General features: G+C 43.6%; 1 protein-coding gene across 50 annotated transcripts in view; it reads right to left on the bottom strand.

Moving 5' to 3' along the window:
• Nucleotides 1-22,497, bottom strand: part of LOC110525852 (splicing regulator ARVCF) — a 229,966-nt gene that overhangs the window by 6,677 nt on the left and 200,792 nt on the right. For 20 of the 50 annotated variants that reach the window (XM_090237810.1, XM_090237820.1, XM_090237812.1 and 17 more), the window contains 6 exons: nucleotides 10,942-11,069; nucleotides 7,190-7,340; nucleotides 6,705-6,897; nucleotides 4,751-4,862; nucleotides 4,568-4,655; nucleotides 3,022-3,116 (listed from right to left, as the gene is read on the bottom strand). In XM_090237810.1, coding sequence (XP_090093936.1) covers nucleotides 3,022-3,116; nucleotides 4,568-4,655; nucleotides 4,751-4,862; nucleotides 6,705-6,897; nucleotides 7,190-7,340; nucleotides 10,942-11,069 — 767 coding nt within the window. Of the gene's footprint in view, nucleotides 1-3,021; nucleotides 3,117-3,652; nucleotides 3,707-4,504; nucleotides 4,656-4,750; nucleotides 4,863-6,704; nucleotides 6,898-7,189; nucleotides 7,341-10,941; nucleotides 11,070-22,497 lie in introns of all 50 variants that reach the window. The other 30 variants (XM_090237795.1, XM_090237798.1, XM_090237786.1 and 27 more) reach the window with 3 other exon arrangements.

Here is a 22,497-nt window from a genome sequence, read left to right as displayed (position 1 = left end):
ACAAATCAAAAACTGAAAATTTGGGCGTGCAAAATTATTCAGCCCCCTTAAGTTAATACTTTGTAGCGCCACCTTTTGCTTCGATTACAGCTGTAAGTCGCTTGGGGTATGTCTCTATCAGTTTTGCACATCGAGAGACTGAATTTTTTTCCCATTCCTCCTTGCAAAACAGCTCGAGCTCAGTGAGGTTGGATGGAGAGCATTTGTGAACAGCAGTTTTCAGTTCTTTCCACAGATTCTCGATTGGATTCAGGCCTGGACTTTGACTTGGCCATTCTAACACCTGGATATGTTTATTTTTGAACCATTCCATTGTAGATTTTGCTTTATGTTTTGGATCATTGTCTTGTTGGAAGACAAATCTCTGTCCCAGTCTCAGGTCTTTTGCAGACTCCATCAGGTTTTCTTCCAGAATGGTCCTGTATTTGGCTCCATCCATCTTCCCATCAATTTTAACCATCTTCCCTGTCCCTGCTGAAGAAAAGCAGGCCCAAACCATGATGCTGCCACCACCATGTTTGACAGTGGGGATGGTGTGTTCAGCTGTGTTGCTTTTACGCCAAACATAACATTTTGCATTGTTGCCAAAAAGTTCAATTTTGGTTTCATCTGACCAGAGCACCTTCTTCCACATGTTTGGTGTGTCTCCCAGGTGGCTTGTGGCAAACTTTAAACAACACTTTTTATGGATATCTTTAAGAAATGGCTTTCTTCTTGCCACTCTTCCATAAAGGCCAGATTTGTGCAATATGGACAGAGTATCCCACCTCAGCTGTAGATCTCTGCAGTTCATCCAGAGTGATCATGGGCCTCTTGAATGCATCTCTGATCAGTCTTCTCCTTGTATGAGCTGAAAGTTTTGAGGGACGGCCAGCTCTTGGTAGATTTGCAGTGGTCTGATACTCCTTCCATTTCAATATTATCGCTTGCACAGTGCTCCTTGGGATGTTTAAAGCTTGGGAAATCTTTTTGTATCCAAATCCGGCTTTAAACTTCTTCACAACAGTATCTCGGACCTGCCTGGTGTGTTCCTTGTTCTTCATGATGCTCTCTGCGCTTTTAACGGACCTCTGAGACTATCACAGTGCAGGTGCATTTATACGGAGACTTGATTACACACAGGTGGATTGTATTTATCATCATTAGTCATTTAGGTCAACATTGGATCATTCAGAGATCCTCACTGAACTTCTGGAGAGAGTTTGCTGCACTGAAAGTAAAGGGGCTGAATACTTTTGCACGCCCAATTTTTCAGTTTTTGAATTGTTAAAAAAGTTTGAAATATCCAATAAATGTCATTCCACTTCATGATTGTGTCCCACTTGTTGTTGATTCTTCACAAAAAAATACAGTTTTATATCTTTATGTTTGAAGCCTGAAATGTGGCAAAAGGTCGCAAAGTTCAAGGGGGCCGAATACTTTCGCAAGGCACTGTAGGTAAGGGCGGCAGGTAGCCTAGTGGTTAGAGCGTTGGACTTGTAACCGAAAGGTTGCAAGATCGAATCCCCGAGCTTGCTGCCCCTGAACAAGGCAAGCCAATGTTCCTAGGCCGTCATTGAAAATAAGAATTTGTTATTAACTGACTTGCCTAGTTAAATTGAAAAAATCTATGAAAAAAAATAAATAGGCGGCACGGGGCGCCCGCACAAAAATAATGGTGACCTTTGCATGTCAATGATATGTGGGACTGTGGGTCAATTAACTTGGTCGAAGTGGGCGCCCTGATTCCAGTTTGTGAACTAGGCAGGCTACTGCCTGGGAAAGTCTCCCACTCAGAAGTACGAGATGGGGAGGGGTCGGGGGTAGGTTGACCTCAGGTCTCCCCACTGGGAGGTAGGGGGAGCGGGGGAATCTATCAAATAGCGAACCTCTAACGTCATACAGTACTAATGCAATTAGTAAAATCAGTCACACTACGAAATGCTACCAACTAAACCACAATTCATAAATAATACTGTGAATATATATTTTCACAGACATATTGTTGCATTTTATTTCTGGTTTGTGTGAAATGGTTCAGAATAATATAAAACCAATCTGCACACCACCAAGGTGAATTGGTTTAGTCTTGACTCTTGGTTGACAGTGTTGGGGGATGGGTAATGTATTGATGCTCCAGTGCCAAATCAACACAAATTTGTTTCCATTTGTCTTTGTTACTTCTTTTTGATATTTATAAGTCTTATTTATTGGAACAACACAAATAAATAATCATAACATTTAAATCATAACATTATATATATTTGTTTATAGTTTTAAATGTTATGATTATTTATTTGTGTTGTTCCAATAAAAAGTACAGTTAGTGCAGAATGAGGGGGGGTTCACCCAGGGAGCCATACAAGCTAGAACCGCCACTGGCTGGTAATCTAACTGATTACAGCTAAAAGTTTTTTTGTAATCATATTACATGTAACTGATTACAGCTAAAAGGTGTTTTGTAATCATATTACATGTAACTGATTACAGCTAAAAGGTGTTTTGTAATCATATTACATGTAACTGATTACAGCTAAAAGGTGTTTTGTAATCATATTACATGTAACTGATTACAGCTAAAAGGTGTTTTGTAATCATATTACATGCAATCAGTTCATTAAGTTTAGCTGTGTTTGCATGTTTGACCCATCGAACCACCTCTAGTTCTTCACTACCAGATATTCCTGTGAGTCTCTCTCTCTCTCTCTCTCTCTCTCTAGATTGAAGAGCAGGACTTAACCAGTCCCACATTAATTACTTTCACAATCACAAAGCTTACGCTCAATTATCTGCTGTCGGCATCCAGTAAATTGGACTGCTAGATGAGTGGCACCCGGCTCGACAGACGACAACATCAACTGCTGCTCAACTCCTTTCTTAGAAAGAGCCTGGCGTGGGCATATGGGCAAGGGCACTAAGAGAGACGGGTTCAGGCTATCTTAACAGAAACGGAGCATCGCGACTTGTGTGCTTTAACAGCCTGATCCACTAGTCAGTGTAGCTGTAGATGGGTCGTAACGGGTGGGTCTAGACCAGAAGTACCTTCAATGGCTCCCGTTCTGTCAGGTCCACTGACCCATCTCCACTACTCTTGTACTTGCAGTCCTTGTCTCTCTGGTCGATGGTGGAGTAGCCATCTAATATGAGAGAGTGAGAGAGAAGATCACAGAAGGATGTTAAATGCTTGGATGGAAACTACAGTAGCCTAGCTGCATGTAGCCTTCCGGGACTGGAGTGGCACACATCTGACGTAGAGGAAGAACTCATTAGTTAGAGAGGAAACAAGACAATTGTTTGCATTTTCATTGAAAAGAGGAGCACCGAGGAGAACATTTCAAATCAGAAAATTGCCCACACTTCCTGTTGCCATCTGTTCTACTGAATTAATACCCATCCTTATACCAACATCTTGTTAAGAGAGGGGTCTTGCATACAGCATCATAAGTAAAACAGTACTGCACTGTCTACCGTTACAGCATCCTAACAATTAATAACATCGTTCATTCCAAATACTGCAAAAAATGTACCCTACAAACTTTTTTAGAATTTCCATTTTGGCATTTGTGTTGTTGGGGGATCGTGAACTGTCAGTCGTCCCTAGAGATCAGAACATTCCATCTGGGACTACTAGCGTTCGTCGGCGGCGATTGAGGTCATGCAAACTCGGTCTTACCTGGACCAAGCTCGTCCATAGGTATCATATCACCACTTCCATTTTTCTTGGTGCCTGAAAAGCATTTATACGCCGTTTTTATCATGAGCGCCACACATACAATTAGTTTGATTCACGAGCCAATGTTGCTTTCAGGCCAATGGTCCTCAGTCACTGTCTGCTGATACACTTAACCAGTAACGCAGGCAGGCTGAGAATGGGTGTGAATGACAACCGCACTTCATGTGTATATGCATGGTTGCAAAAAAAGGCCAGAAACAAGAAGACAAAAGTGCTGTCATGCCCTCGACTCCCCTGTCAATGAGATGTTTTGTTTATTAGGCTGCTACAGTACCTCCCTTCATGTCAGGGTTGGGCAATCATTTTGGCTCGAGGGTCACGTCGGGATTTTAGATTCAGGCCAGAAAAATGACAGCTCTTTGAAAACCTATAGGTCCATTATAATTCCTTCATAGTTTTGATCTACTTTTAGATGTTCAAAAATATATATTTTTCCTTTGGGCCGGCTTGACACCCAACTTCATATCCTACTCTACATGCTTGGATTTGCATTGGGAACACACTATTGGATTAGAAAAATCTACCCATGATGCATCATTCTCCAGACCACACCATCCCAATTGTACTGACTATAGCACATGAAGGTCACCAAACAACGCAGCAGAACAATGAGGGCGAAAGGTTTCAAACACAGCGCCCCTAAAGTGCGTATTATGGCTATGAGTGAGAACACACAAAACAAAGTCCAGATCGAGCCATCCTCCACAACACACATTCTAATCAAGACGTCTGATGCAGACACCAGCGGTTTCCTCCATAGATTCAGAGCAGTTATATCTATGGTTTCCTCACTCAGTTCACCACAGTAGGCCAGGCCCGGAGGATCCCCAGTCTCGCCTGCCGTCACAGACTGACCTTGGTTCTTCTCCATCAGGGGCAGGGTAGTGTCGTCGTAGCCTGGTTTGCCGTTCTTGGCTGCTTTAGGGGCGCCGCTTGCTGTAGACTGAGAGGGAGAGAATAAGGACACATGAGTGTACTTATTGTGGGTGTGTGAATGTGTGTGTGTGCATGTGCGCGCATGCACGTTCTGCCGTGTACCTGGAAGTGGCTCTTATTCCATCCTTCCTTGGTCAGGGCGTTCCTCAGGTCCTTGTAGCTCCACACCGTCTGCAACACGTGGGAGGCAGCCTTGTTCTCACGTGGTGATTGGCTGAGCGAGACAGGGGGAAAAGCAGGGTTGCGGTCATAAGTGCAGACCATAGCAACATATTTAGCAGTGGAAAACGTTTTTGCAACAAAAACGTGTTTATTGGACAAGCTCCGGTAGTCTAGTGAATACAACCCAGAACGTTGGACCCAACCAATGCCAGCAGCTAGTGGAGGCGGGAGCCGAATGCAATCAATCTCACATTCAAAGCCATCATCCATCTATACCCACTGATGGCCCCAGGAGCTTTCTTTTAATTCACACCCCAATGGCCGCACACATTTCCTTTCATTCAATTAATTAAGTACTCCTTAGCCCTTAGTGGTAATTACATGGAGGGGGGGGGGGGGGGGGGGTTCTCCATCACTTCAAAGTCAATCTCATTGGTGTAGGGAAAACACATTTATTTGGTATTGTTGGAGACTATTTGACTTGAGCCCGTTTTAGTCCATTTATAATTGTATAATTAGCCTAGCAGCAGTAATTCTCATGTTATTGGTTAGATGGACTAATCTAACGTGCATTGTATTTGGGCAGAGGGAAAGTACAAAGGGGGCGTGTCTCAGAGGCCAGAATGTTCCCACGTGGGATGAAGAGGAGCCATGTGTCTGGAGTACCAGCTGATAGACCATCATGACTGGTCTATAACACCGGCTTACATCTTCACTTTTATATCACTACATACTTTGTATCACTTTGATATATTCTTAACGATTGAATGTTAGTGTTAGGTTTAAGCTTTTTGCAAGTGAAAAGTGTAATTATTTAGTGGACTGCAGTAAGACAATTAGGAATGTGTACTCCCAATAACTCAAGGCCTCTCCTGACCGATAAGAAGCCCTGTTAAAGGCCTGGAGGGGCACAACGTTTCCTCTAACATGAGGAACAGACTCAGTTCCTGCTCAGCAACAGAGTGATTGTTTATCCTAGATATAGGAAGTAAACATATGTGTGCTTGTGTGACCTGTATGGTGTGCTATGTAAAATCCCCATTGGAAACTAATCTTAATTAAATCATCAATAGGTTGTAGAATGAGACATTATCAAAAGAGACATTATCGTCTCCCGCTGACTTGATCAAGAAGATCCGATCAGTCAAAGGAAAATGAGGACAGTGATATGAAATGAAGTCATTCAAGCATCTCTTGAATTCCTATTCATAGTACTTAGTATTCCGGTGAAGTGCACTATAGTAGGTTTCCTGGAAACCAGACACTACACGATACGGGCTTATCTATTCAATCTAAGTAATGTTCTACAGATCGAAATGATATGACAAGGAATCCAGCTTATAGCACTTTATATTATTAAAAAGGCCATTAACGCCCATCCTAGAGGACGTGAAAAGGCGCGGGGTCATTACATTGTATATGGCCAGCAGGAGACAATCCTGGTTCTTGAGTGATTGCAGGATACACTGTATATCATGGATATTATTAATTGCATTTGATGTCAAAATAATTTAAAAGTATGGACACTTCTCTCATGGGGAGGGAGGCCTGTGGCGCATGTAGTCATTAATGTACATTCTGTACTTGCAAACGGGTTTAGTATAGCACATGTGAAAACCATTCAATTGTTAAGCTGCCTTATGCTCTGTTGTACTGCACTATGTTGTAAATCAAATCTCAATCAAAGTTCATTGGTTGTGTACACCTGCAAATCTGTGTACGCAACCAATCAACTTTGATTTTATTAGCAGGTGCAGTGAAATGCTTATGTTACTAGCGCCAACAGTGCAGTAGAATGTCTAGCAAATACAACACAAACACACAAATAATAAAAAATAAAAAACAAGAAGTCAAGAAATGTTTGGTATTGGTCTGTACTGTGCCATCATCCTACCTTGTCTTGTTGATGGCCACCAGTTTCTCGATGGCCTGGGCCTGGATGAGGGAGCGTGCGTTCTCAGAGCTGTCCGTCACGATCTCGTGGATGGTGTTGAGGATGGCCACCACTGTGTCTTCCTCCAGGTTCTTGGCTGGCCGCTGCTGACCACTGGGCAGGTTACTCACCAGGTCCCTCATGGCATAGCTCCCTACAGGGCAGAGGTCAAAAGGCAGGGTGCCAAGGGCATTGTACAAAATGTTCGATATCAAGCAATTCAAATTTGGACTAATCTACAATCATTCTTATCTACAGTAAGTCGTTTACACATTCCTATTCAGCAAAAGACATACACACGTTCAACAATCATATTCTTATCTTCATTAACAGCTATCTAATCTCAACGTATTCCGAAGTGTTTTATCCCAATCTTGTTCCGTTTGCCCTACAGAGAGGCCTTGTGTTGACCATGTGTGGTCAGGTTATGTGGTCAGTGATCGTACCGATCAGGTCTTTGTTGCGGCGGTCGATGGAGAGGTTACGCAGGGCGATGGCCACGGCTCGGACCACCTTGTCAGCATCAGAACGCAGCAGCTCCACCAGGATGGGAAGACCCTTCTCCTTCCTCACAGTGGCTCGTATGTAGTTGGACCACTAGGGACAGAGAGGGAACATGCAGATTGTGTATAGGCTCGTCTCCCATATGAATCTTCTCCTTGTGTCTGAGAGGGTTCAAGTGACTTTTCTATTTAAACATTTTCTCCGTGTATATGTATATATACACAATTTTACTGCTCGAGGGATGTAATTACTGTTTGGATAAACTTATTTAGTATAATTTTTTTTACTCTTTATGCGATACGCAATGCAGAGGACGCCGGAAAAATAACTATAATTTAATTACTCTACAGTGAATTATTGTAATGTTCAATTAATGTGTCAATCAATCCCATAAGGGATGGGTTGCCAATTGACGATTTGACTCGAAAACAAAATGTCCTTCATTCATTCATGCTGGCTATGGATAACCATAGAGAGAATAATATCAGCCAATACAGACACACACACTTACACATAGCAACACACGTGCACCCGCTTGCCCGCCCGCCCGCCCGCCCCCCCACAGACTCAATTATTGTACAGTAGCACAGCCAACAGTGGATTTCTGGATTTGACCGCTTTTGGTTGTTGTCTCTGATTAAACACACATTTTCCTCTCTCTTTTCCTGTAACACAACACATTAGGTTTGACATGAAAGAGCTCCTTTGCTGAACACCGTTATCCCCCAGAGATGCAATTAAACTGGCGCCACACCAGACCACTGGGTGGCAGTAGTAAACCTAGAAAACAGACAGCACCGAGTCAAACAGCTCGGGAGCAGCAGGGAGAAAGGGACGAAGAGAGGATTTAAAACAAAAGAAAAGCTTTGAGATATCCTCATAGGGAGCAGGGACAAGTAATGTCCATCTCCTCCATGCCAGAGGTTTGACGTGTTAGCAGCTGCCCTAGAGCGTGGACAGGCGATCAGCCTCCTCAGCTCAAACTGAATGGAAAACCATGGAGGGAGGGATGGAATCTGTCTCTATATATACTACAACGACAACAACAAAATCACCAGTGCAGAACAGTGATAAAAAACAGAGCAAAAAGGAAAACGGAGACAGGTTATGTACTGTAGCCTACACGTTATACATGTTAAACACACGGTACAGGTTATACAGGGCGTAGATGTACTGTAGTCTACACGTTATACATGTTAAACACACGGTACAGGTTATACAGGGCGTAGATGTACTGTAGTCTACACGTTATACATGTTAAACACACGGTACAGGTTATACAGGGCGTAGATGTACTGTAGCCTACACACGTTATACATGTTAAACACACGGTACAGGTTATACAGGGCGTAGATGTACTGTAGCCTACACATGTTATACATGTTAAACACACGGTACAGGTTATACAGGGCGTAGATGTACTGTAGCCTACACACGTTATACATGTTAAACACACGGTACAGGTTATACAGGGCGTAGATGTACTGTAGCCTACACACGTTATACATGTTAAACACACGGTACAGGTTATACAGGGCGTAGATGTACTGTAGCCTACACACGTTATACATGTTAAACACACGGTACAGGTTATACAGGGCGTAGATGTACTGTAGTCTACACGTTATACATGTTAAACACACGGTACAGGTTATACAGGGCGTAGATGTACTGTAGCCTACACATGTTATACATGTTAAACACACGGTACAGGTTATACAGGGCGTAGATGTACTGTAGCCTACCCACGTTATACATGTTAAACACACGGTACAGGTTATACAGGGCGTAGATGTACTGTAGTCTACACGTTATACATGTTAAACACACGGTACAGGTTATACAGGGCGTAGATGTACTGTAGCCTACACATGTTATACATGTTAAACACACGGTACAGGTTATACAGGGCGTAGATGTACTGTAGTCTACACGTTATACATGTTAAACACACGGTACAGGTTATACAGGGCGTAGATGTACTGTAGTCTACACGTTATACATGTTAAACACACGGTACAGGTTATACAGGGCGTAGATGTACTGTAGCCTACACATGTTATACATGTTAAACACACGGTACAGGTTATACAGGGCGTAGATGTACTGTAGCCTACACACGTTATACATGTTAAACACACGGTACAGGTTATACAGGGCGTAGATGTACTGTAGCCTACACACGTTATACATGTTAAACACACGGTACAGGTTATACAGGGCGTAGATGTACTGTAGTCTACACGTTATACATGTTAAACACACGGTACAGGTTATACAGGGCGTAGATGTACTGTAGCCTACACACGTTATACATGTTAAACACACGGTACAGGTTATACAGGGCGTAGATGTACTGTAGCCTACACACGTTATACATGTTAAACACACGGTACAGGTTATACAGGGCGTAGATGTACTGTAGCCTACACATGTTATACATGTTAAACACACGGTACAGGTTATACAGGGCGTAGATGTACTGTAGCCTACACACGTTATACATGTTAAACACACGGTACAGGTTATACAGGGCGTAGATGTACTGTAGCCTACACATGTTATACATGTTAAACACACGGTACAGGTTATACAGGGCGTAGATGTACTGTAGCCTACACACGTTATACATGTTAAACACACGGTACAGGTTATACAGGGCGTAGATGTACTGTAGTCTACACGTTATACATGTTAAACACACGGTACAGGTTATACAGGGCGTAGATGTACTGTAGCCTACACACGTTATACATGTTAAACACACGGTACAGGTTATACAGGGCGTAGATGTACTGTAGTCTACACGTTATACATGTTAAACACACGGTACAGGTTATACAGGGCGTAGATGTACTGTAGCCTACACATGTTATACATGTTAAACACACGGTACAGGTTATACAGGGCGTAGATGTACTGTAGCCTACACACGTTATACATGTTAAACACACGGTACAGGTTATACAGGGCGTAGATGTACTGTAGCCTACACACGTTATACATGTTAAACACACGGTACAGGTTATACAGGGCGTAGATGTACTGTAGCCTACACATGTTATACATGTTAAACACACGGTACAGGTTATACAGGGCGTAGATGTACTGTAGCCTACCCACGTTATACATGTTAAACACACGGTACAGGTTATACAGGGCGTAGATGTACTGTAGCCTACCCACGTTATACATGTTAAACACACGGTACAGGTTATACAGGGCGTAGATGTACTGTAGCCTACACATGTTATACATGTTAAACACACGGTACAGGTTATACAGGGCGTAGATGTACTGTAGCCTACACATGTTATACATGTTAAACACACGGTACAGGTTATGTGTAAGTGTTGTTGTTTTTTAAATGAACAAAGAGATCCAAATCGATCTAACATCTTGTCTGTTGTGTTGTGTTTTTCCAACTGGAGCCTAGTGATGCATGCCGTGGCAACGGGTATGTTTACAGCGTCACACATAATGTGTTAAAAACTGAATCACGATGGCGCTAGCATGCCAGAGTTCTCTAGGCCTAACATAGCCACTGTATTGACTATGAACATTCCATTCCTGAAGGGAAGAGCATGAATAGCCGCCGTACTTTACACTAGTGATGGTAAAATAATGCGGTTGAGGTTCAGAGACCTTATTCCCCTTAATTACAATGTGTGTGTGTTGTGTGTGTGAGACTCACGGTCCACTGTCCGGCACTGAGGTTCTGCAGGGCCCCTGCTGCAGCCTCCAGAGTGTTGTAGTTCTGGCTCTCAGTGAGCAGAGACAGGTACAGCCTCACTACCTCTGGCTGGTACAGCAGCTCAAAACCTGCAGGGACACACAGAGAGACAGAGAGAGACAGAGAGACAGAGAGACAGAGACAGAGAGAGCGAGACAGAGACAGAGCGAGAGAGAGAGACAGAGACAGAGAGAGCGAGACATGGAAGTTAGACACAGAGCCACACAGGGTACAGTAGCCACACAGGGAGGCAGAGAAGCAACAGAGACCGATTATTAAACAACTGAAATAAACAGAGACAGGCAATGTAGCTTAGCAACAGAGACAGGCAATCAGAGTCTGTGAAAACTGCTCAGATAATACTGAGATCTCTAATTCAAGTCTCTCCTCGCACGAGTCTGGCGGGCAAGACTATTAGGTGTCTGTCAAATTATGGGAATTATTATTACCACTCTCTCGCTCACTCTAGTAAATCGCATTAACGGGAACGTGATAAGACAGGACAAACAAGGGTGCCAAGTCTACCCAAGCTATTGTTACCACTGGGTAGAAAACTGACATACGTTTGCTAACAACTTAAACATGGCAGTCATTATTCCATAACTACAAGGGAACAACAAGTGTAATTACATACGGATACTACTCGTGATACTACACAGTATTACTAATACTACTGGTAGTTAGTCTGGTGTAAGTGTGACCGACTCTTAATAGGTACAGTAGCTCAGTCACAGATAACAGTCAGCAGCCACTCACAGAATCAGTGCTTTTCTATAACAATAGAGCCATCGGCTTAATTGCCACTTTGTCGCTCTCAAAGTACAAATCTCTGCTGTGATCAATGACCTCAGTCACAAAACTCTGCCCTGATTTTATTGAGTGGAGGGCGTGAGCCGGGCTGTGGCGGTCACCAACATGTGTCCGTCTGTGATTGTCAAGCAAATAACTGTCGGTCTCAAGGTAATTGACCGTCAATTAACATAAACACATTTAGTGTCTCCTGGCTTCCCACACATAACCTACAAGACATTTTAAAAAGTCTAATAAATCCATGTAATATAGCCTACACCTTCACAATAAATCCATTATTTATTTTAGACATGCTTGGTCCTGATGGGGCTATGCCAAATGGCTGTGGGCTTCACTAGTTCATTTAGTAGACACGATTTGCTTAGAATTCCATGGGATTATTTTATAGTGTGAAGAATACAATTTAACAAATCTGAATAAAATATAAATATTTTCTCCAAACGATTTGGGGGAGTGCGCACATGCGGCTATTCTGTGTTGTGGTTAAATAATTAATAATGTGACTTTAGTTGTTCTACAAACATATGTTTTGATTTTTAATACATTGTAAGGCTGCATGAGACTAATGATGATTTGAAAAACGTCGCTTGAAAGGCTTGAGCTCTGCTTTGTTTATTGCGCAGGCTGTACAGTTTCTCATTCACAGTTTCTCATTCACAATTTGACCAGCACTTGATAATGCCTCGAGTTTCACGGTGGCATTCCCTTTGTGGACGTAACGCACCCTAAAAAAAGCGTCTCACACTCACATGGCTCTCCGTCACGTAATCAGGTCTTTTTCACAGGCTACAAGTGAAGACAGACATCAGGGACGAAACTGTGCACACCCTTATCCAATTCCGATGTTCATATTGAAGATATTGGAAGCTGTCCATATTTACTTTGTCAGACAACAAGACAAGCACTAGCCTATGTCAATCTACTATCCCCCATAGTACAAAAGTTGACCTATTGGTCAGCTTGTCCTTCTGTGTGAGAAATAAATATTCCAAACATAGTCTGGGACAGTTGTGGGATACGATAGATTCCAAATGAATACAACCACTAGCATCAAAAAACCTTTTTTTATGCAACGTGCCTGACGCAACAGATCAGAACGTTTAGCTTAATGTTGATAAACTGTAAGGCTATTTCTTCACATTATAAGCGTAGCAATGTGCACATGATAGTAGGATAATAAGCGCAAATGTTCCAAAAGGGCAATCAATTCACGGGAAAACCCCATTCTCAAAAGTGACCACCAATGCAATTATGCATGTAATGCTTTTATTATAAAAGGCACATTTTTATGGTGAAAATTATCTTCCCCAAACTTGAAACTCACGCGCTGCGTATGCCAGTTAGGCTCTACACCCCTTATAAAGCAGATTAATGTGCTTAATTTTAAGAACCTATTTGGCCACTTTGGACTAGGCTACATGAGGTGTGCGACTGATTCTAACAAGTTGCAAAAAGGCCTTGTTTCTTACGCTGGGCATCAATCACAAGTGATAATATATAATTCACAAGTGATAATATATAATTCACAAGTGATAATATATAATTCACAAGTGATAGTATATAATTCACAAGGGATAGTATATAATTCACAAGTGATAGTATATAATTCACAAGTGATAGTATATAATTCACAAGGGATAGTATATAATTCACAAGTGATAGTATATAATTCACAAGGGATAGTATATAATTCACAAGTGATAGTATATAATTCACAAGTGATAGTATATAATTCACAAGTGACAGTATATAATTCACAAGTGATAGTATATAATTCACAAGTGATAGGCTAATATTGTCACCCATCAGACTACGGTTTGGTAATACGGTCACCGCAACAGCCCTAGGCGTGAGTTCCCTGTTCGGTTGTGACATTTCAAACAGACCTCAGTAATGGCAGCTGATAGCAAGGTAAAGCGGAGCTTGTTGACATGGTCAGATCACTATGACTACAGATTATAGTTTAGGACTGTGTTTACACAGTTTAGGATCACTTAAACTATAAAAAGGGTAGAGCAAATGTCATTGTTTGTAATGATGTGAATACTGCCACTCATAACCTGGTACTTCTCTCATTTAGACTAATTTGCACACAAATAAATAATCTGTTGCCACAGACAAAGATTCAGTCGATTTTACAAGACATTGATTTTTTACAACAAATCATCACTCGCACCAGGACCATAAATACATTAGGATTGTGAATCATGAGGTAAGTAGATATTGATTTCACATATACAACAAAATCGAGTATCTGAGAGCAAAGTTTCTCTGTCTATTTAACACAGTCAGTAAATGGTTAGCTTGGCTGTGATGGTGTAATTACATTATCAGCTATCAGATGTCTGAGGCTGGTCAGAAAGAGGCAGAGTGTATATCGAACCCCTCTCTCCTTTTCCACTGCCAAGGTCACCACAGGCTGTTTGACATCCCAGGGGAGGATCACTTCTCATACTGTAATACATCCACACAAACAGCCAGTCGCTACGGAAGACAGCTTGGCTTGGCTCTATGGACTCAAAACCAAGTACTTCAACCTTATCAAAATACATTTGTATTCACATTCTCACAAACTGACAGTCAAGGCCTTCTGCACTTTAACGTCTGATGGTTCTGAAAAGACTGCCTTTCCTTCAGTGTTTTCTGAATAATAGTGTCAGTCAGAACGCACACATTTTAGTAGCTTGTTGGTAGTTGAACTAAATTCAAAATGTTTTCAGCAGTTTTTTTTGCCATGTAGCAAACTACAGGAACTTGTTTTTGCAAAAACAAAGGAAAATATGGGTAAAGTACGGAATAATTTCCTTTATCGGCATCAGACCTGCATAATTTTCACGAGAAACCTAGTTTGTGTTTTTAAAAGGCAACAGTACAAATTCTCTTAAGACACGACCCCAAAGAGATCTGTTCTATCAATTTGCAGTCTGACATTTCAGATTTACATATGATTTTCACAAATTAATTAGGATGAAGTTAACTAAAGTTACTTTGAAGAAGTAGTTAAGTAAACAATATTTCTCTTAAGGTTGGCTTCAGTGTAATTTTTCCAATGTGATGTAATTTGTAGCAGAGTATCTTCCCTAACACACACACACACACACACACACACACACACACACAATTATGTTATTTGAAGCAGTCCTTTCGAGAGGTATATTTTAAACCCATGAATTATGTGGGCAGGACCATATGAACACTTTATGATTGATACATCGTGGTTGGTGAGGCACTCCATACATTCTTTGGTAGAAATGAGAAGGCTGAAAGCCTAAGTAATACACTGAACCAAAATAAACGCACCAAAATAAACGCATCATGCAACAATTTCAGTATTACAATTACAGTACAGATCCTTGCGTCATGGGGCCGTTCAGTATCATGCTGAAACGTGATGGCAGTGGATGAATGGCACGACAATGAGCCTCAGGATCTCGTCACGGTATCGCTGTACATTCAAATCGCACATCGATAAAATGTAATTGTGTTCGTTGTTCATAGCTTATGCCATAACCCTACCTCCACCATGGGGCACTCTGTTCACAACGTTGACATCAGTAAACCGCTCACGCACACAAAATACACATGGTTTTCCATCTGCCCAGTACAGTTGAAACCGGGATTTAACCGTTAAGTGGCCATCGTAAGTGAGTATTTGCATACTGAAATTGGTTACGTCGCCGTACTCCAGTCAGGTCAAGATCATGGTGAGGACGACAAACACCCAGATGAGCTTCCCTGACAAGGTTTCTGACAGTTCGTGCAGAAATTATTCAGTTGTACAAAGCCACAGTTTCATCACCTGTCCGGGTGGCAGGTCTCAGATGATCCCGCAGGTGAAGAAGCCGGATGTGGAGGTCCTGGGCTGACGTGGTCCCACGTGGTCTGCGGTTGTGATGCCGGTTAGACGTACTGCCAAATTCTCTAAAACGTAGGCGGCTTACGGTAGAAATTCTCTTGCAACAGCTCTGTGGTCCTATGTTTCATGAGCTGAAATCAAAGATCCCAGCAATTTTATATACGCACAAGCAGCTTATTTCTCTCAAATTTGGTACACAAATTTTGTTTACATTCCTATTAGTGAGCATTTCTCATTTGTGAAGACAATCTAACTACCTGACAGGTGTGGTATGTCAAGAAGCTGATTAAACAGCATGACCATTACACAGGTGCACCATGTGCTGGGGACAATAAAAGGCCATTCTAAAATGTGCAGTTTTGTCACACAAAACAATGCCACAGATGTCTGAAGTTTTGAGGGAGTGTGCAATTGGCATTCTGACTGGAGGAATGTCCACACACTGTACATGTTGCGTTTATATTTCTGTTCAGTGTAGAAAGTGGTGAAAGCCTTATAATTAATACAAGTACTGCTAGCTTCAATGGATGACGCCAAGAAGAATACTTGGATATCTGGAAGGGCCTTTTATGAGGAAAAGAAGAAAGATAAAGTCTAGAGTCAGACAACTTACTCTAAAGCCACGGAGAGGAGACACGAGGGAGCAGAGCTCGGCTACATTCTACATTCTGGGCATGAGCAGACCTGTCTTCAGGAAATGTACAAACCTTGAATAACAATTTAAGTCTAAATCTGGGGTTCACACCCATCATTTTGAAGGAAGAGGAAATTGGGGATGTTTGTCCATTCATCCTGGGGTAGCCAGATCCAGAAAGTCCATAGAGCGGTTTCCTTTCAGAGCTCCTGTCCTTGTATGTATGTAAACCAATTGTGGTGCGTGGAGAGAGGGTTGCCAGTCGTAACCAAAGAAAGATCCTTGTTGGCGTTGAGGATTCGGGTTTCTAAGGAGCTCTGAGTCAGAGAGGCCACAGTATGTGAGTGATCAAAGAGAGGCCACAGTATGTGAGTGATCAAAGAGAGGCCAGCTAAAGTGTGACTGACAACAAATGAGCTGCTTTCGACTGAGGCTTAAACAGCATAACGCAGCTGGGCCAGCAGAGTCAGTAAAACAGTGGAACAGAAACAGACAGAACAGCAATACGTTTCTCCATACGACTTCGCTTTTGTCAGACATTCAGTCAGTGCAGACTCTGCAAATTCAAGGCCATTTAATCAAGACTCACTGGCTTCACAGCAGGCAGATTATTTCCACACCAAGTCTCAGCCCTGTTAAAACCTCCCAGTGCCAAGTTCACTTTAAATCCAAGACAGTGTTTTAATAACCAAGAATCTGTAAATAAACAATCGTACATTTCCCCGTTCCCCGCTCTCGTGTAATTCCAGGCAGACAGTTATGAAATTGCTATTTCGGAGCCAAGGGCTCAGATAACGTGGCCAAGTACTGTTCCCTCAGAGACACATGAGAAAGGAGAGACATTCATAGGGCCTTTAAACTCATTCCTAGAGCTCTCTCTGGGATGTCCACATGTCCAGCCAATGAAGATGCGCTCCAAAGCTCGGCATCCATGTCCACCGTTGACATAGTAACTCTGTAAGGTTCATTTCTATGGTCTGCAGTGACATTTCAGTGGACATGCATAGCAGTTGGGGTTAGCCACAGAGATTCCCCATATCTTTTGTTTTTCTATGGTTTGCAGTGCGCCTTCATAGTTCACCTTCATGTCAGACTAGTTAGTAGGCTATAGAGCAGAGGTCGGCAACAGGGGGGCTGGGGGACTGTAAAATCACCAGGAACTCTGCTAGAAATGTGTTTGATTTAGGTCATCTGTTCCCAAGAGACATGTGATCATATCTCAATGTAATTGAAGGTATGAAATAATTGCCATTTTCAAATAATCTATTTTTTAGGGCTTAGTTGGGGTCAATTTGTAGCGATATAATTATGTTCCGGCCGCCCTCGACCATTCACTCTGACTGGAGTTGCCTACCCCTGCTGTAGGGTGACGCTGTACTAGTACAGTGTATTACCTGCATTTACCACTTCCCCGTCATTAGTTAGCGTCTACCTGCTAGCTGCTAGCCAGGCAGGTTGTGAGCAGGGAACTCTAATTCATGGTGAATAAATCAGTTGTTGCTGTGACATGATCGATCCGTCCCCCTATTGCTGGTTCTTAGAGCCACAAACCCATATTGCACTCACCCTCTCTCAAGGCCTTGACATGTACCGCACATATTATAATTCTACAATTAATCAAAAGAAAATGTTGACAAACATGAATGCACACACACCCCTCCCATCAATCCCCACCCTACGCACAAACTAATATCAAACATTATCCTCCCCTCTGGGTGCAAGGCTAGCATGTACAGTATATTCCCTGTACATGCCTATATGTTTTCTCCAGTAGACGTCGGTCAGATGAGCAGTGCGTTGCTGTGGCCTCCCCTTTCCCAAGCAGTCAAACGCTAAGAGAGAGCGGGACATCAAACCAGCGAGCTGAGGGACACACTTGGGGAGGCCCGAGATCACTTCTAAGTCAGCTGATAGGGCGGCGACAAACTCAAATGCTGCTGGCTCAATTCAGGGGCTATCAGAGTCGAGAGGAGAGGAAGCGTGTGCTGCACTCCGTGTGAGAGTGAAAGTAGGTTACAACAAAGTAAAGTCGAGGCGAGTGAGTGATGCAAGTGCTCATCAATTCAGTATTAGAATAATAGGGTTCAAGTGGGTTCACTCTTGGCTGCAATTAAAAGTGCAGGTGTTGCAGCTTGACAAGCAGCAACATCATTACAGATTAACTGACAGAAACAAGCTGAAACACACACACACTAGCCCTCTATCAAAATGTGCTGTTCATCAGTCAAAACTAAAATGGGGGATATTGTAACCTCAATCTGAGGCGAGCCTCATACCTAAGCCTCCCACTTCTTCCACCCACACTCTTATATTCAAAGGACGCCCAGTTAAAAGGTCATCACATCACGTGAGGAACATCTGCAGGCCGACAGAAACCACAATCAATTACAGCTCTAACGCGCCGCAAAGAGGATCCGTTTTTACAGCAGGTCAGTGTTTTCCAGAGAAGTTAGGCAATGAGATAGAAGGAGCAGAGGGTTACAGTCTCTCCCTATGAAACACTAACTAAATAAATACAACTTTTGGAACAGAGGTCATGGGATCCGCATTCCAGCCCTGTAACACGCGCACGTTTAACCCCATGAGACCCCCCCGGCTCTGAATGTATGCTTAAGGTTTTCATATTCCCATCCATGTCATAGCTAACGTTAATGAATGCTTTCACAGGGGAAGCCACGGAGAGAGCAGCTAACACATCACATCATTACAGCTGCTTTTAAAAGACAATAGCTGCAGTGTGTTAACCCTGGGTGCACTGCAAAGGAAGCTGAATTGAAAAACAACTAAATAGAATGCATGGAAAATAGGAGAATTGCCTGTTTTCAGTTCAAACGAGTCGATGGCCTCACCGCTAATGAAGATGAGGTTTGAATGAAGCTCTGTTCACCCTCTCTTTCCAGCTCGTTTTCCATTTCTCTCACCCTCTTCATCCATCTTCTTCCCTCTTCATCTCTCCCCTGGCACCAATTCAAACCAGCACAGCCACTTTCAACCACAGCCATCCCACTAGAGGCAAAGAGCAAAAGTCAAGCCTTCTAAATAATGCTTACACCCTCACTCCCGCTCTCTCTCTGTATTGGCGTCTCTGTGGGTATTGGCGTTGCGCAACCATAAAGGGCACAACACATTCAAATAAACAGTTGGTGGCATTTAGTTGGAAGGTGACAATGGGGTACAGAGAGTAACTGGCGGTCAGCCCATCTCATGGACAGCTAGCTACAATATTAATCAAAGATACCCCCAGAGAGCAGCAGGACAGAGAAGAGAGACCGGTGGCTGGGTAAATAGTCGGCATTCCACCACACCACTGGCTGCTGGCATGGTATATCAATGGGAAGACACTGTCAAAAGGCTGACGGATACTTGAGAGTTTGGTTCAGAGTGTATCCTGGATCACAACTACGGCGCTGCCATTTTAGGACACACCAGACATCCTTCCTCCTGTTGAAAGGGGATCATGAGGTCCTGCTGTGGCACCCCAGAGTGAGACGTCTCCTAGACCTTCCAGCCCAGAGCTACCGCGAGGAGAGAGAGCCACCAGTCCTCCCATGGATGCCTCGATGCCGGCCACCTCAACGGGTCACATTGTGTGCTTGTCACAAGTCAAACCTTTCCTGATCTGAATCCAAAAAGGACAGCTTTCCGTTTTCATCGTCCTCCAGCAGAACAGAAAACAACCACTCAGTGGTTCTTCATCCGCTCCTGAACAACAAGTTCCAAAGGGTGGCTAACCAGAGGCTGTGATTCCAGCATCAAGACAACCTTTTTGGATCAACAGTCGGAATGCAATGTGCTCTGGCGTTGTTGCCAATGATCCAAAATGTAATCGCTCCTAATAGCTTCTGGGCCGTGGGTTTATATGATACCTTTGTCACGCAAGACAATAATATACCTCAGCTGTGACCCTGACCGACCTATTGTCAATGTCTCTGTCCAGGAGGAACTCCAACTGACCACATGTCATAGGGATGGGCTAATGTGTTTCTCAGAGCCTGCCTTCAGCCCAGTCACACAGTGGCCAGTTAGTTTCCAGTCCCTACATCCTCACTAGGGTTCAGACAGACAGTGACCATTAGTCGGATTACGTGTGACTTCAGGGAAGGTCTAGGAACAGAGCAGCTACCCTCTCCGCATGTGGCCGGGCCAAGCCGGACAGACACATTTAGATGCATATCTGGACCTGCGGGGGACTGGATGTTATTATGGAGGCCGCAGATAAGGCTCAGATCCCAAGGCCCATGCGGTCGGAGGCTCAGGACTAATTCTCTCTCTGTCAGGGCCTCACAACGCAGACCAGAGCACAGTGGTTGGTCGGCTGACTGGTGGACTGGCTGGCTGGCTGGCTCTCTGATGGTCAGGCTGCACTGATGTCTGTGTGTGGATCTCCGGTAGTGCTTTAGTGTCAGACTGTATATCACAGAGGACTTCAAATCCTGGAGATCGGGTTGGGGGAGTGGGAGGGATCGTGGAACTGGGGGGGCGGGACTGAGCTGCTCACAAAATGGAGTCGCGGACAGAAAACGTGAGGGTGAGAGATGGATAAGGATATGGAGGATGAGGAGAGAGATGTGGAGGAGATGGGGAAAAGGAGGAGGATGAGAAAGCAGAAGAGGGATGGGAGGCGTGTAGGAAAGGCAGAGGGAGTAAGAGGCGTGTGGTGGACAGCAGAGGGTAGAGAGAGGAGTAGAGTATCGCCTGGAACCGAAATAGCATAGGGCTGAGGTTGCCACGGCAACCCCAACCTCGCGACTAACAAATCTGTTCACTCGACGCCACGGCAAAGAGGATCACACCGACAACAACATTAAAGATATTATCTTCTTATTTCCCCTCCTTAGTTAGTTTATTTGGTGAACACTTAGAGACTGACAAGCTAAATGAAAATGAAAGAGGGTCCTTTCAAAGTCCTCGAATAACACCTATCATCTTCCCTCAGAAAGTGACACACTTCAGACAGAAACGGCATTGCAAGGTTTGAATTAGTCTCCAGTATCTTGTGTTATTTTTAATAACAGCCCTTCTGTCTCCCAGGCAGTGTTATGTTTCTGAGAGAACAGGGTTAGTGTTCTGTTCTGCAGCCTCACCTTGAGGGCTGGATGGCACCGTTTGTCAAGGCTCATCACGTACTCAGACAAAATGTTCAACTCCAGCAGCACAGTGAAAACCAAGAGAGAGACAGAACTGAGATAAAGCACTAGATATTACCTTCTGTGTTGCTACACAAAGCCTGGAAGGCAAAGCCGTGAGTAAAGTTGTCATGAGGCAGCTACGCACGAACACAAACTTACAAGACAGCTGGTCAGCAATGAAAACCTTTGGTTGAACAGGATGAGAGAATTGGCATTCTGAACACGTGGCGACTGCATCCGACAAGGATTTGAGAGCGAAACGGGACATTTGTTTTTACATTAGTAATTGAGAGCGAGAGGCTAAAAAAATATATAAATTGCAACTGGTCAACTGCAACGTGAGCAAACGCGAGACAGGACACCCGTCTGCCTAATGGCATCATAAAACAGATGAGCGCTAGAAGCATCGCTCTACACCCGCAATAACATCTGCTAAATATGTGTATGTGACCAATAACGTTTGATTTGACTTAGAAGGCTAAGCTGACATATCATGTTTGGAGGAGAAACAATCTTGAGAAGGAGCGAAATAGCTAAACGGGCGAGTTAAACGATCTGAACTGTGGGGAGACTTTGAAATGAGAGACCAGTATTGCTTCTGGCTTGATCAGGGCCTGGGCACTGATGAGAGGCCGAGGGGGGCTGGGGACAAATGTTGACGCGCGGCGCTAGGGTCTAGGACTGGAGATTGGAAAATAAGGCCGACACAGGGTCTGTAGCTAGGACAAGGACAGATGCAGGCTTGGGGATGAGACTGGGGCTGGTCGAGATGGGCTGGGGATCAGGTGTGCGATGAGGGCAGTGATTGTGTTTGACGGTGGAGGAATTTTGCCCGCCTGTGTCTCTGTCAGGCTCCATCTCTCACTCTGGGCTTGTGTCCCGCATGGCATTATACAGTACCAGCAATTATGGCATACACCATACGCTGTGGCATGATTTAATACTTGTCTGGGAAACAAGGGGATCACGGTCTTTCTCTACACACGTATGGGAACATAATAGCCACACACACACACACACAAACAAGCACACAGACACACACAATTCACTACCAGACCCTTATAAGGGTCTATAACACTGTTTATGCC

This window comes from Oncorhynchus mykiss, chromosome 6 (genome assembly GCF_057628025.1).
Source record: "Oncorhynchus mykiss isolate SJ-2025 chromosome 6, ASM5762802v1, whole genome shotgun sequence".
NCBI lineage: Eukaryota > Metazoa > Chordata > Actinopteri > Salmoniformes > Salmonidae > Oncorhynchus > Oncorhynchus mykiss.
The sequence above is the reverse complement of the archived record's forward strand: the minus strand, read 5'-3'. Positions and strand labels throughout refer to the sequence as shown.